General features: G+C 38.7%; 1 protein-coding gene across 2 annotated transcripts in view; it reads right to left on the minus strand.

Annotated features, from left to right (window-relative positions):
* Nucleotides 1-16249: 16249 nt before the first annotated feature.
* The window catches only part of Ccdc126 (coiled-coil domain containing 126), a 35469-nt gene continuing 33301 nt past the window's right edge, over nucleotides 16250-18417 (minus strand). For both annotated transcript variants that reach the window (XM_087206670.1, XM_021254119.2), the window contains one exon: nucleotides 16250-18098. In XM_087206670.1, the coding sequence (XP_087062796.1) occupies nucleotides 17914-18098 (185 nt within the window). In that variant the 3' untranslated portion in view covers nucleotides 16250-17913. The remainder of the gene's footprint in view (nucleotides 18099-18417) is intronic.

Genomic DNA, 18417 nt, shown 5'->3' on the forward strand with positions numbered 1-18417 from the left:
TTTTTTGGTACTGGAGATTGAACTTGGGTCCTTGTGCTTGTGAAGCAGGCGGCAAAACCACTGAGCTAAATCCCTGGCCCCTCTGAGGTGTTCTTTGTTCTGGAAGTATCAAACTTCCCCATTGGTTTTGAAGGATAATTTTGCAGGCTACAACAGTCTAGGTTGGAAGTTATTTTCTTTTAGGGCTAGAAATACTTCACTGCAGGCTCTCCTTGATTTGAGGGTTTATGTTGAGAACTTGGCTGTGATTCTTTTCTTTTTTTTTTTTTGGTACCATGGATCAAACTAGGATCCTTGCACTTGCAAGGCACGTGGCAGAACCACTGAGCTAAATCCCTGGCCCAAGAAGACAATTTGGAGCAGACTCTTTTTTTGTTGTTTTTTGTTTTGGTACCAGGGATTGCACTCAGGACCTTGTGCTTGCAAGGCAGGTGCCAGAAACACTGAGCTAATCCCTGGCCCACTGCTGTGATTCTGATGGGCTTTCATTTGTAGGTGAATTATTTCTTTTCTCCAACTGCTTGTACAGTTTTTTCTGTTGAGTTTCTGGGATCTTGACTACTATAATTCTGGGTGTTGATTTTTTTGATCGTGGCTAGTTGGAGTTCTATATGCCTCATTTATCTGTATATCCAATTCTCTACCTCTGTCTGGGAAGTTTCTACTATTACTTCTGTGAACAGTTTTTTTTTAATGTCATTTGTACTTTCTCCTGCTTTTTTGTGGAATCCTATCAGTCTTATGTTGTTCTTCTTTGCATCATCTAGCAGCTGTTGGATTGATTTCTCGTGGTCACTTCCTATTTTGAAGAAATCTCTGTTTTCATGGTCACTAACCACAATCCTGTCTTCTGTATCTGATTTTTTTTGGTTCCATTCTTTTATTACTACATTTTAGGTATACAACACAATTACATTTCTCATTGGGAATTGTACCTTTATATAACGCATCTCGGCTCTTATTTTTTCCCCATTCCTAGTCCACCCTTCACCCGCTCCACCCTTCCCTATTTACAAAGACTTTACTTCCATTTTTTCCATTTCTCATCATTTTTCCTTTCCCTTCTTTCCTTTCCCCTGCCCCTCCCACTACCCCTACCCTGTTGGACCTTTTCTTCTTATTTTGCATTATGGATTATTCATTCTAACCATTGGTACATTTTAGGTATACAATATAATGACATTCATCATTGCAAATTTGCACCTTTACATAATCTCTCTTGGTTCTTATTTTTCACCCTTGCAAAGCCCTCCCTTCGACCCCTCCATTCCTCCCTATTTACAAAGATTTTGTTCCTATTTTTCCATTTTCTCATATTAATCCCATTCCCTTCTATCCTTTCCCCTATCCCTCCCACTTCCTTCCCCTTTGCCCCTTTTCTTCCTATTTCACATTACCTATTATACATTTAGTCCTTATTTACACTTTCAGTTTCTCACACCAGAGAAACTATTCAGTATTTATACATGTGTGTCCTATTGATTTCACTTAAGAGTATCACTTCAATGTGCATCCACTTAGCTATAAATGTCTCTAATTTCTCATTTTTTATGGCTGAGTAGTACTCTATTTTATTTTTTAAAACCCACGTTTTCTTTATCCAGTCTCCAGTAGATGGGGATTTGGGCTGCTTCCAACATGTAGCTATCACAAACTGTGCTGCTATGAACATGGGTGCACCTATATCCCTGTGGTATGATTCTTTTAATTCTTTGGGGAAGATCCCCAGCAGTGGAATAGCGGGGTCAAATGGGACTTCCAGTCCTAGTTCTTTGAGGTATCTCCATACTGATTTCCACAGTGGTTGCACCAGTCTACACTCCCACCAGCAGTGGAGCAGGGTTCCTCTTTCCCCACAGCTCTGCCAGCATTTGTTATTGGTTGATTTCATGATAGCAGCCATTCTTTCTGGAGTGAGGTGGAATCTCAACGTTGTTTTCATTTGCATCTCTCGAATGACCAGTGATGTTGAACATTTTTTCATGTATTTATTTGCTATTTCTACTTCTTTGTCTGAGAAATGTCTGTTCATTTCAGCTGCCCATTTTCGGATTGGGTCTTTAAATTTGGGAGGTCTGGTCTTTTTAAGTTCTTTATAGATTTGAGATAGTAGACCTTTGTCTGAGGAAAAGCAGGTGAAGATTTTTTCCCACATTGTGGGTTGTCTCTTCACACTGCTGGTGGTTTCTCTTGCTGTGCAGGAGCTTTTTGATAAGAAGAGATCCCACTTGTTGATTGTTTGTGCTAGTACACAGGCAACTGAGGTTTTGTTCATAAAATCTTTTCCTACATCGATGTCTTCAAGGGTTCTATCTAACCTCTGTTCCAACTGGTTCAGAGTTTCTATTTTAATATTTAGATCTTTAATCCATTTTGATTTTAGTTTAGTGCATGGTGAGAGATATAGGTCTAGTTTTAATCTTTGGCAAGTTGAAGCCCAATTTTTCCAGCACCATTTATGAAAGAGGCTATCTTTCCTCCAGTGAGGGTGTTTGGCTCCTTTATCGAAGATGAGATGGCTGAGCGTGTCTGGCGTTGTTTCTGCACCTTCTAATCTGTTCCACTGGTCCTCAGGTCTGTTTCTTTGCCAGTACCATGCTGTTTTTATCACAGTAGCTTTGCCGTATACTTGCAGGTTGGGGATTGTGATACCCCCTGCCGTGTCTCTGTTACCTAGAATTGCTTTTGCTATTCTGGGTCTCTTCTTGTTCCAAATGAATTTTTGGATTGTTTTCTCAAGGTTCATGAAGTATGCTGCTGGGATCTCAATTGGAATTGCATTAAATCTATATAGCAGTTTTGGAAGTATGACCATTTTCACTATATTAATCCTGCCTACCCAGGAACAGGGGATGTCTGTCCATTTTCTGATATCATCTTCACTCTCTCTTTTCAGAGTGCCATAGTTTTGAGAGAAGAGGTCTTTGATTTCTTTTGTTAGGTTAATTCCTAGGTATTTCAGTTTTTTGGATGCTACTGTGAAAGGAATTGTTTGCCCTATTTCTCTCTCAGTGAGTGTCATTTGTGTAGAGGAAAGCTATTGATTTTTGTGTGTTGACCTTGTAACCAGCTACTTGACTGAATTTGGTTATTAAGTCTAGAAGACTTTTGGTGGAGTTCTTGGGGTCTTCTATATAGAGTATCATGTCATCTGCAAATAATGACAATTTGACTTCTTCATTTCCTATCTTTATTCCTTTTATTTCTTTCTCTTGTCTAATTGCCATGGCTAATGTTTCCAGAACTATATTGAACAAGAGTGGTGATAGTGGACATCCTTGTCTTGTTCCTGATTTTAGTATGAAGGATTTCAATTTTTGACCACTTAGTATGATATTGGCTGTTGGTTTTTCATAGATGGCTTTTTTCAGTTTGAGATAAACTATTCCAATTTTTTGTAGGGTTTTTATCATACATGCATGTTGGATTTTGTCAAATGCTTTTTCTGCATGTATGGAGATAATAATTTGGTTTTTGTCCTTGGCTCTATTGATATAGTGTATTACATTGATTGTTTTGCGTATGTCGAACCATCCCTGAATCCCTGGGATGAATCCCACTTGATCAGGGTGTATGATCTTCTTGATGATCTTCTGCATTCTGTTTGTCAGTATCTTATTAAGGATTTTTGCATCTATGTTCATTTGGGAGATTGGCCTATAGTTCCCCTTTTCGGTTGGGTCTTTCTCTGCTTTGGGGATCAAGGTGATGCTTGCATCCAGGAATGAATTTGGGAGTATTGCTTCTCTTTCAGTTTCATTGAAGAGTTTAAACAGTAGTGGCAGCAGTTCCTCTCTAAATGTCTTGTAGAATTCAGCAGTGAAGCCATCAGGGCCTGGGCTTTTCTTAGTTGACAAGTTTTTAATTATGTTTTCAATTTCATTGGTTGATACTGGGTTGTTTAGAATTTTTAGGTCATCTTCATTCAACTTTGGTAATTCATATGTATCTAGGAATCTGTCATTTCTTTTGTGTTTTCCATCTTATTGGTGTATAGGTTCTGGAAGTAGGTATTGATGATCCTCTGGATTTCTGCTGGGTCTGTTGTCATTTCACCCTTTTCATTCCTAATTGCATGGGTTTGGGCCTTTTCTTTCCTTTTTCTGATATGGTTGGCTAAGGGTTTGTCAATTTTGTTGATTCTTTCGAAGAACCAACTCTTGGCTTCATTGATTCTTTGTATCATTCTCTTAGTCTCTATTGCATTGATTTCTCCTCTGATCTTTATAATTTCCTCCCTTGTATGAGCTCTGGCATTGTCCTGTTCTTCTTTTTCTAGAAGCTTGAGGTGCAGCATCAGGTTGTTTAATTGGGCTCATTCTGTTTTCCTAATATGTGTATTCACTGCTATGAATTTCCCTCGTAAGACTGGCTTCATTGTGTCCCATAGATTCTGATATGTTGTATTGTCATTGTCATTTAATTGAAGGAACTGTCTGATTTCTTCAATTTCCTCTGTGACCCATTGGTTATTCAGAAGTGTGTTGTTCAATTTCCACGTGTTTATGAAATTTTTCCAGTTTCTTTTGCTATGGATCTCCAATTTCATCACACTATGGTCTGATAATATACAGGGGATAACTTGAATTCCTTTGCATTTACTTAAACATGTTCTATGTGTGAGTATGTGGTCTATTTTGGAGAATGAGCCATGTACAGCTGAGAAGAATGTGTATTCTGATTTTGTGGGGTGGAAGACTCTGTAAACATCTGTTAAATTCATTTGTTCAAGAGTTCGATTGAGTTCTAGTATTTCATTACTTATTTTTTGTCTAGTTTATCTATCTATTTGTGACAGTGGGGTGTTGAGGTCCCCCACTACAATTGTATTAGTGCATAGATGACTTTTCATGTCCGTTAGTATTTGTTTTATATAGTTGGGCGCACTAGTGTTTGGTGCATAGAGATTTATGATTGTCATCTCTTCCTCTTGGATTGTTCCCTTTACAAGGATGTAGTGTCCTTCTTCGTCTCTCTTAATCAGTGTTGGTTTGAAATCTACTTGATCTGCAAAGAGGATAGCTACTCCTGCTTTTCTTTGGGTTCCCGTCACGTGGAGTATTGTTTTCCACCCTTGAACTTTCAGTCTATGAGTTTCCTTTCCAATTAAGTGTGTTCCTTGTATGCAGCATATTGTTGGATTTTGCTTCTTGACCCATTCTGCCAGTCTATTTCTTTTGATTGGTGAATTGGGACCAATAACATTGATGGTTATAACTGAAATGTATTGACTTATCATTGCCATGACTTTTTCTTTTTGTTAGGTTCTCCCCCTTTACATTTAATTTCTTGTCATGCCAGATGGGTTCATTCTGCTTTGGTTCCTGGGGTTGTGATCCTCCATGTTTGTTCCTAGGATATTGTGTAAAATTCTTTGGAGTTCTGGTTTGGTGTTCACGAAGTTCCTAAGGTGCTCTTTGTCATGAAAGTATCTTATTTCTCCATCAATTTTGAAAGATAGTTTTGCAGGGTACATCAATCTGTGTTGGAGGCTGTTTTCTTCTAGGGCTTGGAATATGTCACTCCAAGTTCTTCTTGCCTTGTTGGTTTGTGTTGAGAAGTCTGCTGTGATTCTGATGGGCTTTCCTTTGTATGTGATTTGTTTCTTTTCTCTAACTGCTTGTAGAACTTCGTTCTTCTGTTGAGTTTCTGAAATCTTAACAGTTATATGCCTATGTGTAGATTTTTTTGATCAAGGCTATTTGGAGTCCTATATGCCTCACTTATCTGTATGTCAAGCTCTTTTCCCCTGCTTGGGAAGTTTTCTGCCATTATTTCTGTGAAGAAATTTTTTATGTCATCTGCACTCTCTCCTGTTTCTTCATTGACTCCAATCAGTCTTATGTTATTCTTCGTTGCATCATCTAGCAGCTGCTGGATTGATTTCTCATGTTCCCTTATAATTTTGAAGCAGTTTTTCTAATTGCAAAATTATCTTCTATATCTGAAATTCTGTCCTCACATTGGCTCATTCTGCTGTGTAGATTTTCAATGGAGTTTTTCATCTCCTGGAAATCTATTTGCATCTGTTTTATGGATTCCATTTGTTTCCTATGTTGGGATTCCATCATGTTCCTGAGCTCCTCTCTAGATTAATCATGTCTTGCACTAGGGGCACAATTTCTCCTGTTATCTGAGAAATTATTTCTGATTTCATTTTTTCCAGATTCCCTTTTGTTGCCAGTTCAGTGGGTCCAGGTGGTTGAGTGTCAGAGTGTTCCATCTCATTTCCCTTTGGGGTTGCTGTAGGTGATCTGGAAGTGTGGTTTTCAGACTTATTTATGTGTTTTCTCATTTTGACTGGGGGGTGGGGTGCAGGCTGTTGGTACCTGCACGGATTCCCTCCTCTGAGCTGGGAGAGGTGGGACAGGGGCCAGGAGCAGCGGTAGGGATGGTGGCCCGAAAGCCCTTTCCTGTGGGCTGGGAGCAACGGGAGGGATGGTGGCCGGGAAGCCCCTTCCTATGGTCCAGGAGCAGTGGGATGGCGGCTCAGCAGCCTCCACCTCTGGGCTGGGAGCAGTGGGAGGGATGGTGGCCCAGAAGCCCCTTCCTCTGGGCCAGGAGTGGTGGGACAGAAGGTGGCCCGAAAAGCCCTTTCCTCTGGTCTGGGAGCAGTGGGAGGGATGGTGACCGGGAAGCCCCTTCCTCTGGACCAGTAGCAGTGGGATGGTGGCTCAGAAGCCCCTACCTCTGGGCCAGGAGCAGCGGGACTCAGTACCGTGGTCTAGTGGTCCGGTGTCCTCTGCATCTGTGTAGTGTGGAACCAGGTGGCTGTACAGAGGAGCGGGGGGCGGGGTCCAGTGGATTGTTGCCGGGGTGTGGGCTGATTCGGCATGTTCCACGGGACTCAGGACCTCGGTAGGGCATGCACAGACCTGCCCGTCTGCAGTGGATTGATTTGGCTTCTGCTGCGGGACTCGGGACCTCTGAAGGCTATTGCTTTTTTGAGTGTTGACCTTGTATCCAGCTACTTTACTGAATCCGTCAATTAAGTCTAGAAGTCTTTGAGTGGAATTTTTTGGGTCTTCTATGTAAAGTATCATATCGTCAGCCAATAATGACAGTTTAACTTCTTCTTTTCCTATCTTTATTCCTTTCATTTCTCTTTTCTAATTGCTGTGGCTAATGTTTTCAGAACTATATTGAACAGGAGTGGTGATAGTGGGCATCCTTGTCTCGTTCCTGATTTTAGCATGAAAGTTTTCAGTTTTTGAACATTTAGTGTGATATTGGCTGTTGCTTTTTCATAGATGGCCTTAATCTGGTTAAGATAAAGACCTTCTATTCCAATTTTCTGTAAGGTTTTTATCATGAATGGTGCTGGATTTTGTCGAATGCTTTTTCTGCATCTATTGAGATGATCATATGGTTTTTGTCCTTGACTCTGTTAATATGGTGTATTACATTTATTGATTTATGAATGTTGAACCCTCCTTGCATCCCTGGGATAAATCCGACTTGGTCAGGGTGTATAATCTTCTTGATGACCCTGTGTATTCTGTTTGCCAGTATCTTGTTGAGGAGTTTTGCATCTGTGTTCATTAGCGAGATTTGCCTGTAGTTCTCTTTTTGGGTTGGGTCTTTCCCTGGTTTTGGAATCAAAGTAACACTTACTTCCAGTAATGAATTTGGAAGTATTGCTTCCTTTTCAATTTCCTTGATGAGTTTAAAGAGTAATGGTGTTAGTTCTTCTTTAAATGTCTTGTGAAATTCAGCAGTGAAGCCATCTGGACCTGGGCTTTTCTTTGTTGGTAAATATTTTATTACATTTTTCAGTTTCACTCATTGTAATTGGGGCGTTTAGAATTTCTATAGCTTCTTCATTTAACTTTGGCAATTCATATGTATCTAGGGATCTGCCCATTTCTTCTGTGTTTTCCATTTTATTGGAGTAGAGGTTCTTGAAGTAGGTATTGATGATCCTCTGGATTTCTGTTGGATCTGTTGTAACTTCACCTTTTTCATTCTCAATTGCATGTATTTGTGCCTTTTCTTTCCTTTTTTTGATAAGGTTGGCTAAAGGTTTATCGATTTTATTCTTTCAAAAAACCAACTCTTTGATTCATTGATTTTTTTGTATTGTTCTCTTAGTCTCCATTGCATTGATTTCTGCCCTGATCTTTATAATTTCCTCTCTTGTATAAGCTTTGGATTTGTTATGCTCTTCTTTTTCTAGGAGCTTGAGGTTCTGCGTTAGGTTATTTATCTGAGTTTTGTCTGTTTTCCTAAATGGGCATTCACTGCTATGAATTTCCCACGTAGAACTACTTTCATTGTATCCCATAGATTTCTATATGTGTTTTGGGGGGTGTTTTGTTGGTACTGGGGATTGAACTCAGGACCTTGCCCTTGCGAGGCAGGCGCCGGAATCACTGAGCTAAATCCCCAGTCCCATAGATTCCTATATGTTGTACTGGCATTTTCATTTACTTGTAGAAACTGTTTAGTTTCTTCTTTAATTACTTCTGTAACCCATTGGTTGTTCAAGAGGGTGTTATTCAGTTTCCATGTGTTTGTTGAGGTTTTGCAGTTTCTTATGTTATTGATCTCCAATTTTATTGCACTATGGTCTGATAATATACAGGGGGTAACTTCACTTCTTTTACATTTACTTAGACATGTCCTATGAGCTAGCATGTGGTCTGTTTTGGAGAATGACCCGTGTGCAGCCAAAAATAATGTGTATTCCGATTTTGTGTGGTGGAACACTCTGTAAACATTTATTAAGTCCACTTGTTCAATAGCTTGGTTCAGTTCTAGAATTTCCTTGTTAACTTTTTCTCTAGATGATCTATTTGTGATAGTGGGGTATTGAGGTTCCCCACTAAAATTGTTAGTGTTTATTTGGTTTTTCATGTCTATTAATACTTGTTTTGTATAGTTGGCATTCATATTTGGTGCATATATATTTAGGATTGTCATCTCTTCCTCTAGGATTGTTCCCTTCACAAGGATGTAGTGACCATCTTTGTCTCTCTTAATTAGTTTTGGTTTGAAATCTACTTTGTCTGTAAATAAGATTGCTACCCCTGGTTTCTTCTGGGTTCCTGTGGCATGGAGAGCTGTTTTCCATCCTTTTACTTTCAGTCTATGAGTTTCTTTTTGAGTTAGGTGTGTTTCTTGTATACAGCATATTGTTGCTTTTTCCTTTTTAATCCATTCTGCTAGTCTATTCCTTTTGATTGGTGAATTGAGGCCATTAACATTGATGGTTATAATTGATAAATATTGATTTATCCTTGTCATGATGTTTTACTTTTGTTGGCTCTTTTATTTCTTATTTTTCCTGCCTTTCCCTTTAGTGTCTTACCTTGCCTGGTGGCTTCCCTCTGTTGGGCCTCATGGAGTTGTGGCCTTCATTGCTTTTTTCTAGGATATTGTTTAGAATTGCTTGTAGTGCTGGTTTGGTGTTCATGAAATTTCTCAGGTGTTCTTTGTTGTGAAAGTATCTAATTTCCCCATTGATTTTGAAAGATAATTTTGCAGGATACAACAGTCTAGGTTGGAAGTTATTTTCTTTTAGGGCTTGAAATACTTCACTCCAGGCTCTCCTTGATTTGAGAGTTTGTGTTGAGAAATCTGCTGTGATTCTGATGGGCTTTCCTTTGTAGGTGATTTATTTCTTTTCTCTTAACTGCTTGTAGGATTTTGTTTTTCTTTTGGGTTTCTGGAATCTTGACTATTATATGTCTAGGTGTAGACTTTTTTGGTCATGGCTAGTTCGAGTTCTACATGCCTCACTTATCTGTATGTCCAATTCCCTACCTCTGTCTGGGAAGTTTTCCACTATTACTTCTGTGAACAGTTTTTTTGTGTCAATTGTACTTTCTCCTGCTTTTTCATAGACTCCTATCAGTCTTATGTTATTCTTCTTTGCATCATCTGGAAGCGGCTGGATAGATTTCTTGTGGTCCCTTATTATTTTTAAGAAATCTCTATTTTCATGGTCACTAACCACAATCCTGTCTTCTATATGTGATATTCTATCTTCACATTCCCTTAATCAGCTGTGAATACTTTCAGTGGAGTTTTTAATCTGGATATCTGTTTGAATCTGTTTCATAGATTCCATTTCTTTCCTGTGCTGGGTGATCATGGTTTCCATTTCTTTCTTAAGCTGGGCATTCATGGCTTGCAGCATGGTTCTGAGCTCATCTATTTTTTTTTAAAATCTGTTTCTGTTCTAGAGCATCTAGTCATGTCTTTCACTCTGCTCACCATCTCTGTAGTTATCTCGGAAATTATTTCTATTTGAATTTTTCTAGAGCCTCAGTCATCTGTTTTGTTACTTCCTGTGCTATCAGTTCAGGGTGTCCAGGTGGTTGGTTTTGGGACTTTTCCATCTCATTTCCCCCAGAATTTACCCTTGGTGGGGTGGAAGTCTGAGTTTGTGCCTTGCTTAAATGTCTTCTCGTTTTTGTTTTTGGTACTGTCCTTGCTTTAATTCCTGGGTTGATATTTCCAAGTTGCTTATTGTAAGTATCTTTGTTGCTTGTATTTATCAATTTTTTTTTTTTTTTTTGTACCAGGGATTGAACTCGGGTCCTTGCGCTTGCACAGCAGGTGGCGAAACCATTGAGCCAAATCCCCGGCCCTGTTGCTTGTATTTAGAACCCTTATGGAATGATTGCTTCTCAGAAGTGTCTTCCAGAAATAGCTGGTTGTTAAGTTTTCAGTCTCTAATGGCTCTTGTACTATCTCATTTTCATTATACCAGGAAGGACAACTGATTAGATCACTCACAACACCTTAGCCCAAGTGATACAATCAGCAACACCATAGCATCAAGCACAGCTTAGAGAATGACAATTTGTTGTAGTTATTAATCTATCACCTTTAACTATGTGAATTAAATCAAAATCGAAGGCCAGCCCAACATATGTTTATAATCAATAGACTCTTCAATATAGCAACTTCACTCTTCAGGATGGGGAGTTAGAAGGAGTTGGAGAGGGAGGGATAGGTAGAAGGATAGGGGAAGGTTAGCAGTGAGGCCAGAGGACAGAGGAAGACTATGTAAATGCTAAGAAACTGTTAAAGACAAGAGGAAAAGTCAGAATGAAAGAATGAAAACGAGAACATAATAACCTAAGAGCAATAGGGAGGCTAGAAATTATTTACTTTCCTTTAAAGCTAATGACAATCAAGAGAAAGAAAAAGAGAAGAAAAGAAAAATAAAGAAGTCCAAATTAGTGCCAGAACAGGAACAAAAAGGGAGATGAAGAACAATGTAGGCCAGCAAGAGAATGAGAGAGTGAGAGAAAAGAGTAGAAAAGAAGAAAAACTAGAAAAAAAAAGAAAAGAATAGAAAAAAAATTAAAAATAAGAGCAAAAAGAAAATTATGAAAATAACAAATGAAAAATAAAAATGAGGGCTGGGGATTTAGTTCAGTGATTCTGCCAACTGCCTCGCAAGTGCAAAGACCTGAGCCCAATCCCCAGTACCAAAAATAAATACATAAAAATAAAAATAAAAATGAAAGGCCTCCTTCAGGGTATGTCTCTGCTGTCACAATAGACACCGTGGGCAGCAGTGTGCAGATATAAGTCAATCAGTCTGAGCAAGCCAGTAACAGACCCGTGAGATTTAGGCAGATTTCTGGCTGAAAGTTCCAAGTTGAGCTCTCTGTCCTCCTGCAGGGTTGAACTCTGCAAAGTTCTAATGCAGGTTCCAGCTGCCCTTCCCTTGAAGATAGTTCAGGCTCCAATGGGAGGTGATGATCCCTCCAACTTACCAAGTACAGTGGTTTGGTGTTGTTGCAGAGATTCTCTTCACTTTTCCATTGGACTTCAATTTTCATCAAGGAGCCTGAGAGAGGCCCTCCTTCTATTGCTCACTTCTGCTCTATCTTCTGGAGCTCAGGAAAATGATCTTTATGACCTCCTGTGCCTCTGTACTGTGGAACCATGTACCAGCATAGCCAGGAGGCCAGAGGCAAGGGGGAGGAATGCTGCAGGCACCCACACAGCTAAGCGGATCACTGGGGGCATGGATTGGGTGGGAAGGAGACCCACTCCATGCCAGCAAGGTCCTCACCATCCGCTCATGGGTTGGTGGGGGGCCCTATATAACAGTTTTGGAAGTATGGCCATTTTCACTATGTTGATTCTTCCTACCCAGGAGCAGGGGATATCTTTCCATTTTCTGATATCTTCAATCTCTCTTTTCAGAGTGCTATAGTTTTCAGATAAGAGGTCTTTGATTTCTTTTGTTAGCTTGATTCCTAGGTATTTCAGTTTTTTGGATGCTATTATGAAAGGAATTGTTTGCCCTGTTTCTCAGTGAGTCTGTTTTTCGTGTAGAAGAAAGCAATTGATTTTTCTGCACTGACCTTGTATCCAGCTCCTCTACTGAATTTGGTAATTAAGTCTATAAGACTTTTGGTGGAGTTCTCGGGGTCTTCTATATAGAGTATCATGTCATCTGCAAATAATGACAATTTGACTTCATTTCCTATCTTTATTCCTTTTCTTTCTCTTGTCTAATTGCTGTGGCTAATATTTCCAAAACTATATTGAACAGGAGTGGTGATAGTGGACATCCTTGTCTTGTTCCTGATTTTAGTGTGAAGGATTTCAGCTTTTGAACATTTAGTATGCTGGCTGTTGGTTTTTCATAGATGACTTTCATCAGATTGAGTTAGAGACTGCCTAGTCCAATTTTTTGTGGGATTTTTATCATAAATGCATGTTGGATTGTGTCATACGCTTTTTCTGCATCAAATGAGATGATCATATGGTTTTTGTCCTTGGCTCTATTGATATAGTGTATTATATTGATTGATTTGCATATTATCATTATCATGACTGTTCCTTTCTGTTGGATTCTCCCCCTTTGCATTTAACTTCTTGTCATGCCCAATGGATTCATTCTGCTGGGCTTCCTGGGGTTGTGATCCTCATTGTCTTTTCCTAGGATATTGTCTAAAATTTTTTGGAGTGCTGGTTTGGTATTCATGAAGTTCCTCAAGTGCTCTTTGTCATGAAAGTATCTTATTTCAACATCAGTTCTGAAAGATAGTTTTGCAAGGTACATCATTCTAGGTTGGAAGCTGTTTTCTGTTAGGGTTTGAAAAACATCACTCCAGGCTCTTCTTGCCTTGAGGATTTGCGTTGAGAAGTCTGCTGTCATTCTGTTGGGATTTCCTTTGTATGTGATTTGTTTCTTTTCTCTGCTTGTAGAATTTTATTCTTCTGTTGGGTTTCTGGAATCTTAACTATCATATGCCTATGTGTAGGTTTTTTTTTTTTTATCAAGGCTAGTTGGAGTCCTATATGCCTCACTTATCTGTATGTCAAGTTCTTTTCCCCTGCTTGGGAAGTTTTCTTCCATTACTTCTGTGAACAGTTTTTTTAATGTCATCTGCACTCTCTCCTGTTTCTTCATGGATTCCAGTCAATCTTACGTTATTCTTCTTTGCATCGTCTAGCAGCTGCTGGATTGATTTCTCATGGTCCCTTACAATTTTATTTATTTATTTTTATTTTTTTTGGTACCAGGGATCGAACTCAGGTCCTTGCGCTTGCGCAGCAGGCATTGAAACCACTGAGCTAAATCCCCGGCCCCATCCTTACAATTTTAAAGCAATTTTTCTTTTCCTGGCCACTAATTGCAATCTTATCTTCCGTATCTGAAATTTTGTCCTCACATTGGCTCATTCTGCTTTGTAAACTTTCAATGGAGTTTTTAATCTCCTGGAAATCTTTCTGCATCTGTTCTATGGTTTCCATTTGTTTCCTATGTTGGGATTCCATCATGTTCCTCAGATCCTCTATTTTTTTTAATCTGTGTTTTCTCTAGATTAATCATGTCTTGTACTATGGGCACAATCTCTGCTGTTATCTGAGAAATTATTTTTGATTTCATGTTTTCCAGATCCTGTTTTGTTCCCAGTTCAGGGAGTCCAGGTAGTTGAATATCAGATTGTTCCATCTCGTTTCCCTTTGGGGTTGCTTTAGGTGATCTGGAAGTCTTGTTTTGAGACTTGTTTACATTTCTTCTCATTTCAACGGTGGGTAGGAGGGTGCTGCTGGCGTCCGTACACCTCACCTCCTTGGCCCTGGGTGGGGCTCTGCTCTTTTCTGGGGGTGGTGGTACGGCAGCCAGAAAGGCTCAGCTCCTGGGCGCTGGGGGCCTCTGCTCCTCTGGGCTGAGAGTGGTGGTATGGTAGGCCAAAAGGCTCACCTCCTCGGTGCTGGCCAGGTCTCTGCTCCTCTGCACTGGAGGTGGTGGTACCAGCAAGAAAGTCCTAGCCAGATGGGATCCTTGACCTTGTAACTCCAGATCTATGAGTTTAACAAGCCCTTATTCGTTATAAATTATCCAGTCTCTGCTACTCATTTACAGCAACAGAAATTGGACTAAGATAATCTCTTTATCCCAGGAACTCTTAAGGTCACCAAAGAATTCATTCAGAAGGACTGAGGTCATTCCATTTCAATAATTCATCAGAATCTCAACGTGACGAGATGAAGAACTTTCAGAGGCGTGGATCCAAGTCCAGTAACAACTCTGGCCAATTTGTGAGGGCTCATCCCAAGGATATCTTCATCCAGTCACTCTATAGCGCAGCGTGCGATGTGGGGAAGGTATACCTAATCAATCTAACTTCTAGACTATGGGAACTACAGTGGACAAAGGAGCAAATAAAATACAAGCAAGAAATCAAAACATTCTCTGGGACTTTTTTCTTTTGGTACCAGGGATTGAACTCAGGACCTTGTGCTTGTGAGGCAGGCACCAGAACCACTGAGCTAAATCCCTGGCCCTCTGGGACTACTTTTTTTTTCCTTGCAGGACTATTGACTTGATTTCCTTAAATGTAAATGGAAGTTGGCTGGGGATTTAGCTCAGTGGTATTGTGGCTGCCTTGCAAGTGCAACGTCCTGAGTTTGATCCCCAGTACCAAAAAATAAAAAAGTAAATGGAAGATGAGATCTTAAAGAGTATCAGAACCACGTAAGGACTTAGGGAGAGATGGGTGGCCATTTGCAAGCCAGGAAGAGAGCCTTCTCTAGCACTGACTATGCTGGCACTCTGACGTTGGATTTCTGGCCTCCATGACTTCAAGAAAATGAATTTCTGATGTCTAAGTCAAAAAACAAAGAAACATCAAATTCCATTTTTTTAGATAATTCAGGAAATCTGTTGGCTTGTATTGTTTTCTCCTCTCCCCCATCCCCTGTTCTTTTCCAGTACTAGGGACTGAACTGTGGGTCTCACACATGCTAGGCAAGTGCTCCCCAACTGGGTACATGCACAGTACTTTTTTCCATTTTGAGACAGAATTTCACTAAATTGCCCAGTCTGGCCTGGGACTTGCAATCCTCCTGCTTCAGACTCCCAAGTAGCTGGGATTATAAATGTGTGCCACAGACCCAGCTTGTATTAAGTCTCAAGAAATGTTTATTTCAGGGCTGGGAATGTAACTAAGTGGCCGGCCACTTGCCTAGCACATGTAAGGTGCTGGGTTCAATTTCCAGCACCACCACCAAAAAAAACATAAACAAAAAAATCACAAATTTAAAACAGGTCCTACAAAATCATAAATCTGAGTATAATCTCACCATAATGGTATGAAAATGACTCTGTGATTATACAAGAAATACTCTTTGTCTTTTAAACCATAATTAAGTAGTTAGGAATAAAATATCAAATATCATGTCATTTAAGATTTGGTTTGAAACACTTCAGCAAAAAGTAAACAAATTAGAAAAAATAAGGGATGACTGGTGGTGAATGCTGAAACAAGTATAGCAAAATGTTGAGAACTACTAAAAGTAGGTAATGAGACTTTGGTGTAAAGTACTCTTCTCACTTTTGTGTACATTTGGGTTTTTTATAATTTTTTCCTTATTTTTAAAATTTTTAATTTGTATTAGTACATGTTTGCAGTACATAATGGTTATTATATTCATAATGGTTATATTCATAATGGGAGGGAGTACATGTACATAACACATCATAATCCTTTTTACTTCCCCTTCCTCTCTTTCCCTCACTCCACTGTTCTGTTTGTCTTTTTATTGGAAACAAAGTCTCACTATGTAGTTCAGTCTGGCCTTGAACTCACTGTGCAGCCCAGACTGGCCTTGAACTCACAGTGATCCTCCCTCCTCCACCTCCTGAGTGCTGGGATGACAGGCGTGTATCACCACACCCAGCACAAACCCAAAATTATGATTCCTTTTAATCATTTAACATTTATCAAATACATAAACACTATTAAAGAAAAACACATATAACACATTAAGTACAAATAATATATTTTATTTCATCCCTGAAAACAAACAAAAAAACCCCAAAAATCTCTACATCTATTCAAGAGAGAACAATTATTCCAAAACTTCACCTGGTAATGGTATGTAATTAATTTCTTCATTTAAAAGTACAGAGAAGACAAGTTTGCAAAGCTATCTTCATATTTTCTCATACTTATTTTAACAAAATATTATAATTAATGCTACTACTTAATGGTAGCATATTGTAATAATGAACAATATCTGAAACTAAATTCAATATAGTCTAAATCTAGAAGCTATCTGTACTTGAGCAGTTATTATAGAGAATAAATACTATGAAGTACAGGGCACCATATAGCAATCACATATGCTACATGGAAAATTTAAATAAAGTGTACTTTGTTCCATACTAGAATTATCAAAGATTAAGTTTTCTTGTGTTGTATACAGTAACTGTTTTCCTGAAAAGATAGTCAATCTTCATAATTTAAATGTTCTTAATTACTTTAAGTGACCATTATATAAGATGAATATCTAATCCAAATTTCCATAAAGGATACTCTTACATAACAAAGTAGTATGTTCTAAGCAATTTATGCAGCATGAATACCTGTATTATATACATCTGACTAAAGTCCTTGAGTCCCTGACTCTCCCACCAACATAACAAAAGCAAAAATTACCCAAACATGGAAATCACGTGCTTTTCCTGATGGCATAGACAAGGAGTTAAATTTTTTGTTTTTATTTTTTAAAGACAGTCTCACTAAGTCACCTAGGTTGACCTTGAACTCTCAATTTTCCTGCCTTACCCTCCTGAGTAGCTGAGATTACAGGCATGTAACACTGCACCCAGCTAAGGGGTTAAACTTTTAAATTAACATTCATGCATGTGAAAAATCATGAATATAGTTATATTTCATTTCATCATAAAAATACTTTTATTTTTCAGAATATATGTAAGAAATTTTTAAGTATGAGATTAGAGATATAACTTTAATGTTATTAAATTGCCCCCAATGTTCAGACTAGGCTACAGACAGTGGTTACTACCATTTCAAGATTATACTCTTACAAATGTAATTTTTAAAAATATACAACAACCTTCAGTTATTTTGAAGTATAGTGCAAATGAAGACATTCTTTGGGTCATGATTTCAAAACATTATTTTCAACATTATACTTCCTTTCTCTGTTCATAATCTGAATAACAAAATATAGTACTGGAAGAAAGCACATCTTCTAATAGTTGAACAGTTATATCTACTGAGAACAAATGACAGAAGAATGATTCAGTAACAATATTCTCTTGTCTGAAAACATGTATACTTAAATAAATATTTTATGGAAACAAATCCATGTCTTTTAGTGTTGTTTCAGCTTGATCTCAAACACAAAACATTTACACAAAGATCACCTACCTGCTCACTATATCAGCCATGTTGCCTTAAGGATAAGGTACAGCATGGAAGAGACGTGCCTGGAAGCAAACTAGTAACACTTAACATGTTATATACAGAATTAAGAGTTCCATAAATCCAGCAAATGCCTTGAAAATATGTCGGGCTTTTATTGTAAAGTATTACTCTCTCCCAGCCAGCAATTAAAAAACTCTTCTGTGATAGGGTATACTCCACAGTGGATACAGCAGCAAGAGGTGATCTTCAACTGCTATCTAATGCTGCCCGAGGCATTTATCCTTTTATTTGTGGTTACTGGCATCAAATTTCCATTAGTGCCATTTGTAGTATTAGTGGCTGAGCCATTCACAACAATATAGTCGACTTTGTTCTCCAGCTTCACCAAGCGTTGCAAAATGTCATCCAAAAGGACAGCAATTGTTCTTTTCAGATCAGCTGGGGGAAAAATCAGAATGCTAAGTATCAGGAGGGCACTTAATATTTGTGTTTTTATAGTTTGAAAGAAAATAGTAAATAATTATCAAGTCATCTGAGAGAAAATATACAGAGAATATATACTCAAACCACAAGTAGGGAAAGCCTATTTTACGTGGAGTTTTTTTTCCTGTTGTTTTCTTTGCTTTTCTTTCCTGCAGGGGTGCCTTTTTCAATCAGTGTTTAATACGGTTTCCAAAAGGAATGTGAGCTTTGTAAATATCTGGGAACTCACTTTTGTAGTGAACAGAACAGATTTAAAGGCTGGTTCAAAAATATT

The sequence above is a fragment of the Heterocephalus glaber genome, unplaced genomic scaffold (genome assembly GCF_053883595.1).
Source record: "Heterocephalus glaber isolate CG9 unplaced genomic scaffold, H.glaber_assembly_v1.0 deba00000676, whole genome shotgun sequence".
Taxonomy (NCBI): domain Eukaryota; kingdom Metazoa; phylum Chordata; class Mammalia; order Rodentia; family Bathyergidae; genus Heterocephalus; species Heterocephalus glaber.